The sequence below is a fragment of the Papilio xuthus genome, unplaced genomic scaffold (assembly GCF_000836235.2).
Source record: "Papilio xuthus unplaced genomic scaffold, Pxut_1.1 DF824888.1, whole genome shotgun sequence".
Taxonomy (NCBI): domain Eukaryota; kingdom Metazoa; phylum Arthropoda; class Insecta; order Lepidoptera; family Papilionidae; genus Papilio; species Papilio xuthus.
The window spans coordinates 1,376,406-1,392,804 of record NW_013533761.1 but is presented as its reverse complement, the minus strand read 5'-3'; the positions used below and the strand labels follow the sequence as shown (position 1 = coordinate 1,392,804).

At 34.1% G+C, this 16,399-nt stretch overlaps 1 protein-coding gene across 1 annotated transcript in view; it reads left to right on the top strand.

Moving 5' to 3' along the window:
- The first annotated feature begins 927 nt into the window (after window positions 1-927).
- The window catches only part of Sarm (sterile alpha and armadillo motif), a 56,244-nt gene continuing 40,772 nt past the window's right edge, over window positions 928-16,399 (top strand). Inside the window, exon 1 of the mRNA XM_013325089.1 lies at window positions 928-1,363. Within this exon, the coding sequence (XP_013180543.1) occupies window positions 1,028-1,363 (336 nt within the window). The 5' untranslated portion in view covers window positions 928-1,027. The remainder of the gene's footprint in view (window positions 1,364-16,399) is intronic.

Genomic DNA, 16,399 nt, shown 5'->3' with positions numbered 1-16,399 from the left:
GGTCAGGTAATCTGTTTGTCTCGATATATCATACAATAATAGTCATTGAATCATCTTTCATGACGCACATTTACGCGTGTATAGGAACTTCTATTAGCAATTATCAGACATTCAGAATAAAAGATAAAGATATATTTGCCCACACGTAATTAAATTTGCCTTGACCGCTTAATTAAAAACATGTGTTTTTTCGCTTGTTTAAAAAGAAGCGAAGATAATTTTGTAATAACGTTTTGATAGTCTTAATTGTAAATGTGAAGTTTGTGTGGTTTTTTTGCATTTAATTATTATTGACGTGACTGAGTTTATAAACATAATGGAATAAATGTTATGTTTTGTATTCAATGTGTCGCACTAGGCGACATGCACCGCTATCAGCCTCCGACTGAGACCGGCGCGGCGGCGGCGGGCGGCGCGGAGTACGATAACACTCCGAGGCGGAGCCACCACGTCGATCTAACGAACAGTTTCCTCGTTTTACGTTTACGCTACGCCGTGTTTACGCATTAATAATTATTTTGTATTGTAAATATCCGGTTGCCACCTGTAACGAGCCCGTTTCCGTGGCAGCGAGACACAAACATTGAGTGATCGATAGCGTCGCGGCGCCACGGAGCCGGGGACCACCACTGCTGTACTTGCCACGGCTGCGGCCACCCGGAGCTGAGCAGAAGCAAACAGTACGCGGGCCGCCGGAGTCAGCGGCCAGCGGCGGGAACAATGAGCGCGCCCTGACCTTGCGGCGCGCGGAGTCGGAGTCGCGGGCGGCGGGCGGCGGGGAGCGGGCGCGATGACGCCAGCGCGGACGGCGCGCGGCCCGGCTTTCGGGTGAGATCCTTCGCGGACGGCATCCGCGTAATCGGCGGTCAGCGCGTTTCGGAAGTTCACGTCGAAAATATCGTGCCGGGTGGGCGCCGCGACGCCGGGGCACCGCCGCGCGAGCTCATTCCGCGGGCCGGCGCCGACGCCGACGCGCCTCGAACGACCGACGACCGACCGAGCGACCGCGACATGCTCGCGCCTCGACATGGGTAATGTGCAGTGCTGCGCCAGCGATCGCTTCGACGAAAACAAACAGCCCAAGAAGCCGAAGAGCCAGGGCAGAAACGAAAAGCCGCCGAAGAATTCTAGTGATAAGACTAACGGTTTAAGTGGTGATAAGGGGGACAGAGGAGTGCATAAAGTGGTAATCGTGGCGGAGGAGGCCTCCGACCGGCCCGCGCCGGCCGCGGCGCTGGCGCAAACGACCCTACCAGCGCCCGCAACGCAGGAAGCGGAGAGTCAGGCAGCAGGAACCACGGACGAACACGATGGGCCCCGCAACGAGAGCATGGCGGCTGCGAGGGAACGCTTCTTTGGGCAGGTAAAGCTGCATGGGTTTATTTAAGTCACCGCATTTACCTTTAAACCAAAATAGAAACAAAAATACAACCGTTTTGCGGCACGACCCAATAATCTCCTTATCGTTGCGGAACGAATCGTCGCCGCGCAGGGCCGCGCTGTTTTGCATCAAAAGGATTTGCTCTCGAACATCGCCTTAAGAGTTTTAAGAGTTTCATACAACGTCAATAAAACAGATGTTTTGTTTACACATCACAATCGCACAGATAATGCTAATACGCGCGCAGAGACGACGACGTAACGCTATTATTATGCGCATATAAAATTGTTGAACATTTTCTATTAAAATGTACTTTAATGTTGGCATTTCGAGTCAACATACATGTATACTTAGTTATCGTGACACTAGTTTTAAGTGAAGAATTCAGTGAATATTTCTTGACGCGTTTTTACCTGAACTGGCACTACAACTAAGCACAACACATACATACTTCGTGGTATACAAGGCATCCGTGATGACCTAATGAGCAATGATTTACTGTCAAGGGCACTATTCTATGGTGGCATAAACGTATCGCTTTGTTTAATTAGTCCATTAATACTATTTTTATATTCTATTGTTTAATTAGTAACAACAATGTACTAAAGTAAATATTTAAGAAAAATATCAAAAAGATACAATATTGTGGTTAACCACTAAACCGCAATGGGTTCATCGTCAGTCGAATTAATTCTAATTTATTAAGGTGTTTTATATCGAGTATGTTTAGTTCAATTTCTATTGAAAAATCGACATCACTTAAAAAATAACTGCATCCTCAATTAGTATTTATCAGCATTATTAACTCGCTCTTCCAGAAATTAACTACTTTCTTAACCTTGCCTTGGTGATGCCCGATTGTTTCTTCTTCTTATCTTTTTTCCACGGCGTCGAATGCAAGTGGCCAGTTAGACATTCTTGTCGGTATAAAACCTTGTTGTGCTATCAAAGAGGTTGAATGTTTTACAAAGAAATTCGAGGTTAATTCACAGGGTATGATTTAGTTGTGGACTACACTTTTTTAGGTACTCGCGTTATTATTTTCATAAATTCAGTCTGTCCTTAATATTTTGCATGAGAAACTAATATTATGTAATATAATTGTTCATATTAATATCGTATGCATCATTACAAAGGTTGCAGGGTTGCGTGACTTTAAACTCAAGCTATTTGAATTGCCATGCCATTGGTGAAAAAAAAACAATACTTTTTTTAATATACTACGCTACACAATTTTTAATAGCACCTACAATATTATCGAAGCGATTATGATGAAACATTTAATATTGCCACACGAAAACATCGAGATATTAATAAGAAAGGAAAGACATGAATATCGGTAACTTCGTTTAGATCCAAGCAACCATAATCAACCTTAAACAAAGCAGAACACAGAATACCTATACATGTTATGGCTAATGACATAAGATGCAACGGAAAAGGAACAAGTTAGGTCAGTAATTTTTTCATTGGTATCGTCCAGTCTGACCAGGGTTGAACTATGTTCCATGTTTAACCTTTGAAAATATATGCATCTAATTAGTAAATCAAATAATCACAATTTAGGTACGCTAAATAAGCCTGTACGTATTCAATTGTTAGACCGTTTTTGGCGGAAAAAATCTAATAAATAAAAATTGCTAGTAGTTATTGAAATATATCTTTGCAATAATATTTTTCTTGTTGCGACCAACCCTAATTTGAGACTTAACAGGACTGGTTTTTCATGACACCCGGAAAAAAACCGACAATTCCTTTCCTACATGATTTTCTTATAAATATTCCCAGTAAAATATACTTGAACATACGCATAATTCTTGCAATTCTCAGGTAGTATCAGAAATAGAATGGGGGATAGTGGCATTGATTAAAAATAGTTGTTCCACGGAATCGCCTCCACTTGGAACTTGCGGTGTAAACTCATCTTGATGGGAAGCGTGTTACTCACGTGTCATTGACTCAGAGCGAAGTGACCGGCGTGATTGCGAATACGGGAACGTTTCACGCAGCTTTTGGACCACATCCAGCCAATTTCCCGAAATAACATTCAACTGTTCTTGCTTACCTCGACGTTTTATTGGTGGCCGCGATATATTGTTACTATCGTTGCAGTTATCTTAAAATTTATTGTCAACTAGCGATCGTACGCGACTCAACAATTAAATTAATTAGTAGCCTAAGTGTTCTTCCAAACTATGTTTTATACATATGCCAAATTTCATCGAGATCCATTCATCCGTTCTAGAGATACCATCCATCCATCCATCCATGTAAAGATGTAAGATTCTTTTTAATATAAATTTATTGGGTTTTAACTTAACTACCAACATTCAGAGTTACTTTCACTAGACATAAATAGACTCTACCACATTCTTAAGATTTATGCGAAGCTATATTGACAACAATTGTTTTTTGATAAACAAAAATTATATCAACGAACGTGTAGATCCATCACGTCGACAAAATTGTCGCCGTTCGAGTACATTGTAATCTTAAGTGGAGAACATTAATACATTTTATGTCCAATTCCAACTCTGTAAGGAATAACTGAGAAATAATAGCCATAAATAAATATATTATTAATAAAGTGAGCATTGAACATTTACATTTTTAATAAACAAAAGAATAGATTGAACACATATTAAAACGCAATGAGATTTTTAGGATTTAAATGAGGAAAATTGGCATTGGCACGAATCGTCAAGGAATTTGTACCGTGTTACATTGAAGTCACCTACTTCAATGTAACACGAATTTGACTGTCGTACAAGTTTCTAATGCAATAGTGGATAATACATCCATTTACCTTTCCTGCTATTTTTAAGTTGCTTGTTAATAGTAGCTTAGAAAATGCTGTTACGCAATTTACGCATAACAGCGCATTTTTGTGGCATGAAATAAACAATATCAATTTATTTGTCATATTTGTCCTACTTGCCATTTCCATTTTCATTATTTCTTTAACCCAGAGAATTTATTTTCGTAAACAAAGAGATATCTCTATTTATATCGCCTTGCACCTCAATGTCACGTCTCAGCGCCAATTATTTGGCACAGATAAAGGTAATCTATTGCGTTCAAACAATATTTAAGATCTAAAAAAAAGTGGTAACGAGCATAGAAATACTATAGATGAAGTCAATAATTTAATTTAGAAGAAACCGAAGAAAGTACTAGAGGATTATGTGAAAGAGGACATGCGTAAGAAGGGAGTGATTTCAGACATGAAGGCTGATGGAGATGTATGCAAGAGTAGTGCATAATGTGCCGATCCCTGCAGGGAAAAGGACAGGCTGACGATATTTTACCACCAGACTAATCAGAAATAACGAAAAGGTTATTCATGGAGATACCAAAGAGGTTATAGAACATTTGCTTATTGTCTTTGGTTATCATAAAATTAATGGAAGTCCCTTGATAAGTATGCATTCCATTATTGTTCTATGTAAAAGTAGACATTTTAAAAGCTTCTTATCATAACACATTTTAAGTATCTGTTTAATTGAATGAAAAATTAATATAGAAGGACTTACCCTCGATTGTTGTATCAATATTATTAAACAAAGTGACACTTGTCCATCTAAACAGTATTGAGTAGTTACTAATATTATAAATGCGATTGTTTGTATGAATGTTACTACGCATCGCAAGAACGGCTAATTTTTCTACTGAAAAAAGCATTGTGAAAATCGGTCATCCATGAATGGAGTTACGAAGTAACAAAAAAAAAGGGTTTTGACAGACGGACGGACGGACAACAAAGTGATCCTATAAGGGCTTCGTTTTATCCTATTAGGTACGGAACCTTAAAAACAGAAGAATTAACAACCTCCTCCTTTTTGAATTCTGTTAAAAAAAGTTCGTATGTTTATTTAGTTTTTTTCTTAGGTATATTTTCTATAACAATGTTGATTATAATGTACTGTGTTTTATTAAAATAAGGTTCGTTTAAATATTGTACGTTCAAGGAATTTATTCAGATTCGTGTGATCTTCATAGCCATGAGATTAACAATGTATAAAACCCGTTTTTAGAAGCCGTCACCCGTCAGGTTTGTTCTAATGTTTAGCGCTCACTATCCTTGGCCGTTGCAGCGAGATGATGTTAATGTGTCTGTTTACATTGTCTAATCATTACAATGCTCTATATCAGTGGTTCCCAAACTTATTTTGTCTACTGCCCACATTGAGAATAAATATTTTTTTAGCGCCCCCATATTTTCACATATTTAAAAACCACTATAACTTCAAATTAAATTAATTAATTATTGCTGTTGAGAGTCGAGAGCTCATACAGTCGGCGTCTAGGAGGCTCCCCAGGCCTCTACACAACGCCCCCATTTTCTTTCTGGGTCTCTTACCGCCCCCCTTGAGACCTGCAGCGCCCACAAGGGGGCGTTATCGCCCACTTTGGGAAAGACTGCTCTATATTAAACGATTCTTAAAAATTCCAGTGAACATTACGATGGTAAATTAACCTTGCTAGCTGTTTGGCTTCTTTAATCTATTTTCTGCGCTTTCTCTTCGTAATTCATTCTGTTATATTCAGCTGCTTACTGCATTTATTACTAGCTGTTGTTCACGACTCCGTCCGCGCGGACTTATAAACCTTAATTAATAGCCTATGTGTTCTCTCAGACTATGTTTTACATATATGCCAAATTTCAGCAAGATCCATACAGCCATTCTCGAGATACATTGAAACAAACATCCATCCATCTAAACATACGAATTTATAATATTAGTAAGATGTAAGATAATATTAGTAAGGTAATACATAAGATTCAGTCGCTTCTTTCCTTGAAATGTCATAGGGTTACTTGAAAAATATCCTGCGCTGTCGAATCGTAAGAGAAACAATATTACGCACAAAAACTGGTACTGTTGAAATCGAAAAAACATTGAAATTTAATCAGGCGCTCACATCTCGATACACTCTGTAGATAAGTGTCAGGCAACGTGTACCTTCAGAAAGAATTCACTTAAAAATGCGAGCGAATTTAAACGGAATATCTTCAATGTTTCAGGACAAAATGTTCGAATATTATACAATGTATTATTGAATGAAGTTTGCAATAATAATATTTAGTAGTTCGTAAAACCATTTCATAAAATCAATAAATTATTTTTTAATAATGTACTTAACTAGTATTTTTACAGTCTAAAATATTATATTGGTACTTAATACTCTTAGTGAATATTTAGTTGATTTTCAAATAACAATATAAACAGTATTACAATATTAATTTTAGATCTGACGTCATGTTAAAAGATCGTCAACCTTTAGCACTTACATTATGTTTTTAAATAAATGTGACGCCATTTATAAATTGTTATATATCTATGTATTTTTTTTAAACAACAGACAGCAAAAAGGAATACAAAATTAAGATGAAACCCAAATTTTTATTTCGTATCTTTATTATTCTATTTCACTTGTAAGTAATAAACGTTTTTGTTTTTAGACCAGAACATGTTCTTAAACTAAGAAAAGATATAACGAAGTGTATAAATAACTTCCAATAGTTCGATTAGTTCCAATAAAATGAAACCTTTTAAATGGTCTAGCTGTAACAATTTCTTTTTTGTAATAGTACTGTTATTGTGAGTTTCCAGTATCGAGGGACTTGTTTACTATCATCGTCTTTATCTTAAAGAAAGAAAGAGATAACAATATGTTTCAGTGTTAGGGCGGTGGAGTTTAACGGTGACGTTAAATTTTAAAGTTTTATCGTAGGTTTCCGAGACCAAGATAGCTTTATACACGCTAACGTTATCACTATTTTGTCAAAATATTGAGAGGGATGACGATATGTTTTATACAGGAATTTTGGTCTCTCAAATTTGCCAGGTACAGAATTTTGGAAACGGGAAAATACGATTCATCGTCCAACGGTAACTAAACGTATATGGTCACTAACTTAGTTATCAAATAGGCTAGACAATAGTGAGGTATCTGAGACGGGGTCAATGGCGTGTGACGTCACACAATAAATAAATCTAGTGCTCATTTATTCATGCGAGTTACGTGAACGCGCCCGGCATGCTATTCGGCCGCACCCAATACTTAAGAACTTCTTCGAGTGTTTTTTTAGAGACAGTGACCTCATACTGGCTTTAAACATTCTAAACATACATATTCCACTCATTTTTACCTTATTGAAATAGGTATGTCACGGCAGCGAAATTAAAAAAAAATATTACGTAATTCTTCTTTTTTTCCTTCTTTTTTTTCTAGATTTACGTAAAAACTTTTTACATTGTCGGATATATATCAAAGTATCAAAGTACATCTTGTCAGATAGTCCAATTCTCGTTTCTAATAATTCAAACTTTATCATACACTTAAAAATAATTTGTTATTGAAGATTTTACATACATATATATTTAGATATTGTGAATAATAACTGATAATATCGAGTGATATTCAATAAAGATGAATCATCTAAATAGCGACCTAATCGCCTCACGACCTAAAATTATCATAAAACATTCCGTAGAAACATTCTAGATCACGTAGACATCTCTCACCTAAAATCTTTAAATAAACGCGGAACTTATGACTAACATGCGTTTACGTCTTATCACATATTTATGTAATAATTTATTAATAATCTGTAAAAAAAAATATTCATCGAACAAAGAAAATTGAAAAAAAAAATAGAAAACATTACATTTTAGTTTAAAGTCCAAAAAAATAAGCACATTATTGAACAGAAGATAGCGATTAAAAGAGAAGGGAATGGGAAAATTAATGAGGCATCTCAAGATTATATTAAAATGCCGAAGTGTACACGATACTGAAAAGACATATATATGTGTTGTTATATATCTTTTCAATCTTTACTACAGTGAAAACTAACTGTATATTTAGTTTGTTGCCATATTTAATTAAAAAAGAAGCGCATAAAACTGATATCCACCAAATACAGATTAGAGATGACTCACGTTGTTATATTAAACATCGTGGAAAGCGTTTACATTGAGATAGTGCCGGGGCCGCCCACAACAGAAATTTGACGCTAAAAATAAATTGCCATTCATAATGAAATAAAAATGTATGAACCACCTTATATATCATGAGTCAAAATAAACAATATAACATAATTATTTTAATGAGCCGTTGATTAATTAACATAGCATCTTACTTACATTATAAATGCGAATATTAGGATGGATGTTTGGTAGAAAGTATATTCAGAATGGCTGCAAGGATCTGGCTGAAATTTACATAGATGTAGAAGATTCTGGAAGAACACATAGACTACGAATACGTTTTTTTTAATTGTACAGTAGCGTGCGACATCTAGTTATTTTTTATTTACATCGGTCGTAATTTGTAACAAACTCAATACGCGACTGATAGAAAAATTTGAAATTTACTACGTTTTTTCGAACGAAGTTTTGTTATGCTTACAATTTAGTTATTACTGTCGTGTCTAAAATTGAATTGACGGACGACACAATTTTATAGAATAGTGATGATAACTGTTTGCACATTAGTTTACACAATTTGCTTGTAAGTGATAAATCTAAAGGCGAACTCTGTTTCCATTGCATAATCTTAAATCGTACATCGAAAAATAATGTCGTGGGCAATTTTTTATTATTTTGACGTTACACGTAATTGAGCAAATTTGGGAAACTTTAATCAAAATACTTATTAATTTTAGACATTATCAGATAAAATCATTTGGAGAAAATGGCGCGCATTCGTTACCAATTCAAGTGTCAGATTGATTAGTGAGAGGACATAGGCATTGATATTTTAATAAGGCTAGTGCTGCGCCGATACTCCAGCACATTATCGGATTTTCTTCCTAATATTACGAAATATTGTTTTTTACTTGTAGCTTGTTTAATTTTTGTAAGAGCAATTCTGTTTAAAGAAACATTACTAACATCAACATTAAATAACGGACTCAGCTCGAATTAATAATCACAATCACGACTGCTTTTTACGCACTTCCGGCACTCCGTCGCACACCGGAAATGACTCCAAAGAAATAGCGGAACAAACTTTCTACAAAAGTAATGCAATATCTTTTTCGATTTCAAAAGGTTACACACCGTTAGAAGTGTCATGAATCAACTTTACCACCGATAGGACGTATAAGTATGAAAAAGCTATATTAAACTAATTTTCTACTTTATTAAGCGATTGTTACAGATGAAGAATATACAAAATTGTACTAAAAAACCGTTTACCAATAAATTAAAATCTTTGCTTATAATTTATATTATCCATTATGCTTTTAAAATTAATTCGATATCCTATACAATATCTAAGCTGGTTAATCAACGTTAAAAATCATAATCGTGACGTATTGTATAATGGAAACGGTTTAACGCAGATAGTCAATTATCGGGTTGACTTTTCGCCTCGTTGCCGCATGTGGTCGATGTCCGTAACAACTATGTGTCAGATTGTCTGATAGAATGGCGTAGGTGCTCTTTGACATCTAAATAGACTTCGAGGTTATTTAGAAGATACGTGCTACTATTTAAGAAATAAATACTATGATAAAGGGTGTACCTCATTCCGTTTCACTTTGGACAAATTTTAGAAAGAATTCTACAAACTTTTATTTTAGACTTATTAAAACACTCCTTAAATTTGCAATTCGTATATTATATACACCTAACTGATAACAAGAGGATGAAAAGGGTGTGTTTTTAATCTTAGCATAATAAGGTTCTACTTTAATTTAAACAAGATTTCACTTTACTACAACATAACAGTTTGTTTACAAAAGGCAAAAAATACTACCTTATCAGTAACACCAGCAACATGAAACATCTTGTTATTTACAATAAGACTGTTTATTTCCAATTAGTCGAGAAATTAAGTCTTACTGCGCAAAAACATTAACATAACAAACATTTATCAACACATTTTACTTTATAAATAACTTCTCTTTTATCAGCTTCGATTCATTCTTGAATAGGACTAACAAAGACATCGTTAAAACATTTCCTTCATCTGTGATTCAGTGTGGCTAAATCCAACAGCTAATTTTCACTGCGGAAAAAATTTCATATAAATATATTGCTATTTCAATTTCCACATAGAAAATGAGGGAGATGACGATAAGATTCTGTACGTGTTTCGACAGTGGAAACTAGTAACATGCAAATGTCAGTCGGAAGTAAAGATTATGTAGGTCGTTGCTCCTTAAATTCTTAATCAACGTTGTAGAAGGATTCTGTCTGCGACAAGATGACACTATCATATTTCCCTTTTATTCAATTTCCCCGCGTGCGTTAGAGTGACACGTCCGTTCTACGCAACAGTGTGGGTATTATGGGGAATTAAGGCACGTGCCTGTTTGTGAAACAATTTCGTTCGTAATCAGTAATCATACTGTTTTCGTCTCTATATTTTCAAACATTAAGAAGAAAATTAATGATATTTTTGTTTCTATTTCCACGGAATCATTTATTTTTATAATTAGAGATAGGAGGGCTGGAACAGCGTAATTTTTAAAACAGATTTTTTATGACTGTAAAATAACATTTTAAATGTTGTTTGGCAACAATTATTTAATAAATTTATCATTTTTCTATCTAACCACCTCGCCTGTACAATGTTACTTCGAATCTGTAACATTGCAATTTTGCGATATACACAATATCAGGCGCTTTTGTTAATCTTAACTGGTAAGATATGAGTGAGAAAGCGACGTTTATAAAACACAAAAAATTCTTTGTAATCAATGAAAATGCTAAAACGATAAGAATTTTTCTCCTGTATAGAAATTGAAAACTTGATAATGAGTTGAAATGACCATAAAAGTAAGCTATAAGTTTAATCGGTAAAATATTAAATTCATGAAAAATTAATTATCTCAGGTTTAACTTATGACATTGATTCTCATTAGTTTTCATGTAACTAAAAGCTCACGTAAACAATTTTTGTAAAGTTGACTCGTCTAGATGAAAATCCAAAACATAACTAAATCCATTGCAGTCTTTTTTAACTTTATTTTTATTTATTTAATCTTATCTTATCCTGTTATGGCGTACACGAAGATATCACTAAAATCTTGTGACAAGCAAATAATCATCGTATCGTAAATACATTACAAACCAAATAAAACAATCACTCCTATTTATTTAAAGTAAATATAAAATAAGGATATAACTTAATCTATCTTTAAGTTTTATTTCATTATTTACTTAGTAAACTTTTTAGTATACTATTAAGTATGTATTTTTCTATAAATATATTCAGATTGTACATAAATCATAATAAAAGTAACAATGATTACAAAGTATGTTACAAAAAACCCAAACTTAAATTTATCACAATAATTTATGGAATGTCCTACTTATCAACAATGATTAACCCGGACCGAATAATAAAACGAACTTTGTAAGTAAATAGAAAACAATGATGGCTTTGTTAGTGTGCAGGCGCAGGCGCCGGCGCGGCGCGTACCCACAGCCAAAGACACAATAAACACAACTTACATTTTCCACTCCTACACACTCTTATTTGCTGACCGTGGGTTTCTGAGATTAAAATCCCCATTTAAAACATATTGTTAACTCTGTGTTGTCAAAGATGACAGGGTCGACGATATGTTTTATACAGACATGTCAGTGTGACATGTCTCAGAAACCAACGGTGAACGGACATATTATTCACAAGCGTTTCTTTACTTTGCCTATTGTTATGAAGCGTTTAAATCGTTTATATGAAAAGATTAAGCACTAACAATTTACCAGAAAAGTGTTTGATTTCTGCAATAACATAATGAATAGTTTTGAAATATGTTTTAGTAATTGATTTTTATAGTGGAAACTCACAATAACACTTACTCTGTGACTGGACTATGTTCTATATGTACACTAAAATTTCATCAAGATCTGTTCAGCCGTTTTACTGATACCTTCAAACTTCTATCTATTCATCTAAACATTCGCATATATAATATTAGTAAGTTTAGTAAAATTCATCGTAAAAGGGCAAAATTACGATGCTACAATTAACTCTTTCAGTATACGAGTATCAATAAAGGGTGTAACATAACACATTTCGTTATTTCATTACGTGACTGATAGAGACGTATATTTACCGTTCACAGATAGACTTATAACATTTCCGTTCAGTTACAAAGATTATATCTTATCCGTTCAACTTACTAACAATGTAAACATCGCTACGGGTTCGTCTTACCATAAAATTGTGTAACAAGGAATGAATCATTACTATGATACATAAGTCGACAATGTTCAAGATTTACAATAGATTTCCGTTGCTTTGTTTCAAGTAATACTGAAATAACGAAAACATTATCAGCTTATTGAAGGTGACATGTGTTTTCTAAGTAGAGTCACACTACAATGAATCAAATCCCGAGAAACTTGTATAAAGTTAAAGGCAAATTATATATTTACCTGTTGGGGAATCCGTGGGTGATTTTACTAAATATATTTCGAGTAATTTGTTGAGAAAGTTACGTCATTTAGAAACATAAGGGAAAATAGAAATCGCTGTGACTCAGTTATAAAAATGTTCAGTGACATAACGGTACTAACTTTGAGTTTCTTAGACCAAAATCTCCGTTGAAAACATATCGTTATCCCTGTCATTATCTTTGATAAATCAGAGATAGCAATATGTTTTAAACGAAGATTTTGGTCTCAAGATTTCAAGGTAATACCTCCAAATTAAGGCATTAATTTTAAGAATGTAGTTACATCACCATAGAGAAGAAATATTTTTTTGGTAGTTGCAAATTGCTTGTTTTATTTCAAAAGTTTTTTTTTAAACCGTGATTTTTGTAAATATTTCGGCGTTTACAAATAACTTGTTATCTCTAAATACGCGGTACCTTAAACACTATTCACTAACTGTTCAAACAAAATATTCAACTACAAAATTTTTGAAATGTCAAAGAATTTCCACGAATTAAACAATTTTATTTGGTATAAACGATTGGTTATCGTTACATGGAAGAGTTACAATAGCATACCGGGAATGTCTATTAACTGACGGCGCATTGTATACTTATCGTATATTAACAAACGATAAGACTCTATTGATACAATTTAACGTTATCACCTCTACATAGGGCTGCCAACTTGAACACATGAACCCAAAAACTAGCATCGAAGAAAGTCGACTAGTAACTTCACATCTCTTGACTTTTTAACAAACCAATTATAAGTACCATCTAGTGACTTTTTATATTACTTTTTACTAATATTATAAATGCGAATATTTCTCTGGATGGATGGATGGTTTTAAGGTATCTCAGGAAATTTGGCATAAATGTAGATCATAATCTGGAAGATCAAACAGACTACTAATTAAGTTTTTTTGATGGCGCGCGGGCGGAGTCTTGATCGTCAGCTAGTACTATGTAAATTTTATATATTGTGATTTTGTCTCGAAGACATCGATGTCGAATCCATAATAAGAATATACACCATGCAAACCGAATTTATATCCGAAGAATTCATAGGCAACTATTCGGCATACAGAACCGTATCTTAGGGAAAAAAGAAAACATATGAAATCATAACATGATTCATTTAAGTATATAAACAATGTGTGTAACATTACGAATTACATTACGCATTCATTCATAAGTAATTTATAAAACCTCTTGAATGTTAGCAGGAATTATTTCGTAGGAATTCGGATAACAATGCGGTTCACTTATGATTCGACTATTAAAGATCTTTAAATATTTACTAGCATACTAGTATTTGCTTACACTATGTTATTTTATAATTAAAGAAAATTAAAGCGTTTTGAAGAACCATCTTACTTTTTTAATAGAGGACATAACCGTCTAATTGACAAAGATCGAATCATAAAAGTTTTTTTGAAAAAATATGATGCCAAAATTCAATTGTTTTAATATGGAGAATGCATATTACCTATGTTGTTATCAAAGTAACTTGTTATTTGTATTTGAACAGAGAATTACATAAGACAATACTGTTTATGTAGGACACGAAATATTTACGACACCTTTGACTCTTAAATAATCAACCGGACGACGTATTGACGTCTTCCTGTCTACAAAATGTGTATCGAGTGCCCTAAATACCACAATATCTTAAAGTACTGTCGGGGAAATTGGCGGTGTGCCACCTCAAAAGCAACAGTCGTCATTTAACGCGGAAACAATAATCAAGAAAAAACGGACGGTACAGGAAGTAATTGTTTTTTTTTACTTTTATACAATCGTTTGCGCAAATCAGTGCTTATTAATTGGGTATTATATAAGAATAGGCGGTGTATATCTTTTTGTAAAGAACAAGGCTATTTTTCTGTAAGTAGAACATCACGAAAGGCCCTGAGTGTACCTACATATTAAAATATATATTAAGATTTATAATATTATTAAGATGTACAAGAGAAATGTAAGAAAACATAAAAATTTAAATATCCGTCATTCATAATACAAACAAAAACTGTTTTATAAAAAAATAAATGTATAACGAAATACATTTCTTTTCCATATATTTCAATTGTAAATGAGACATTAAATGACTCTTCACACAATTGTCGGTTATATCATTTAACTTAATGAAATTATTGGGACCGTCGCGGATAAACGTGGCCCATAAACATACCAGCAACCTTAATACTGTTATTTAATACGCTGACATTAATACATATATATAAGTCGTAAATACTTTCCTTTAGACACTTTATTCGACCTACTTATATTACAACAATTTTCAGCCATCCAAATGAATTTTCCACTTAAATCTGTTTGAGCAGGTCATCAGAAACAATCGTAAAACGAGAATATCGTGTTACCGCCGGTGTTAAATGTCGCGTAAAGCAGAGGTCAAGTCAACTAGATGTGTTCAATGTATGAACAATAAAGTCATAATATACCAATTTGCAGGGCACGTGGGACGACACTAAACTTAAACAAATAAGTTTATGCCGACTCTATTGGGATGTCCTGCCCGGCCGGCGATAACTATGTTTGCGTTGCGTAGACCAGCCACTGAGCCCGTGATCCCACAGAGTAATTTTCGTGTTAGAGTTATCCTGTTTATTTAAAAATGATATGTAAATTATGGTTCTTTATTTACCTATCATTCTTGCTCATTTAATAAAATTAAACAAGTTCTCTAATTTTTTTTACATTCTCAATAGAGCTTTATCTTTTGAACTAATTTTATGTGTTTAGGGAGAAAGGCCAATGATTTTGCATATTAGTGATATAAGACAAATTTATTTTTATTTCAAAATGTAATTAACAGTTTATCAATAAATCGACTAATCTTGTCAAAAGCAACAAATTTTTATATGAAAATTAATAATAGCGAAGACGAAAAAGATTCGATTCATTGTCTGTGTCTTTAATAGGAAACTTGGTACAACTGAATGGCACAATTTAGGCTTTAGGTCAAACACCTACACACGTTAAAAAGCCAATGTCAAATTGATTCGAGCATTGTCTTTTTATATAACTCTATCTTACTAATATTATAAACGCGAATGTTTAGATGAATGGATGGATGGATTTTTGTTTAAAAACTCTCAAATAGCTCAACGGATGTGGATGTAATTTGACAAAGATGTAGAACATAGTCTGGAAGAACAAATCAGCTACGCATTGTGTTTTTTTTTAATTCCGCGCCGACGGAGTCGCGGACGACAGCTAGTTATTTAATAAAATTGAGTTGCATTACATCGGCCGCGGTCTTAGGCGTTATAAATAGCAACGAGCGATGCCAAGTTTGTTTATAAATAGCCCGGTGTTAAGTGGCAGTAATGAAATTAGGTTATTGTGCAAAAAATTCTTTAGCAGTCGTACGTATCTTTTCATTCATCTCAGCTCGGCCATTCATTGAAATGGTTTGATTAATTTTATAGTCGTGTCGACAGTTATATGCGACCTTGATAATTGAAATTGAAACTGAGGTCTTAAAGTTTATCGGGATCAGACAGAATAATTCGCTTTTACCGTGTGTAAAATATCAAATATTACATTACGTGAAAAAATTAGCGAGCGTCGGTGGCTCAGTGGCCAAGCAC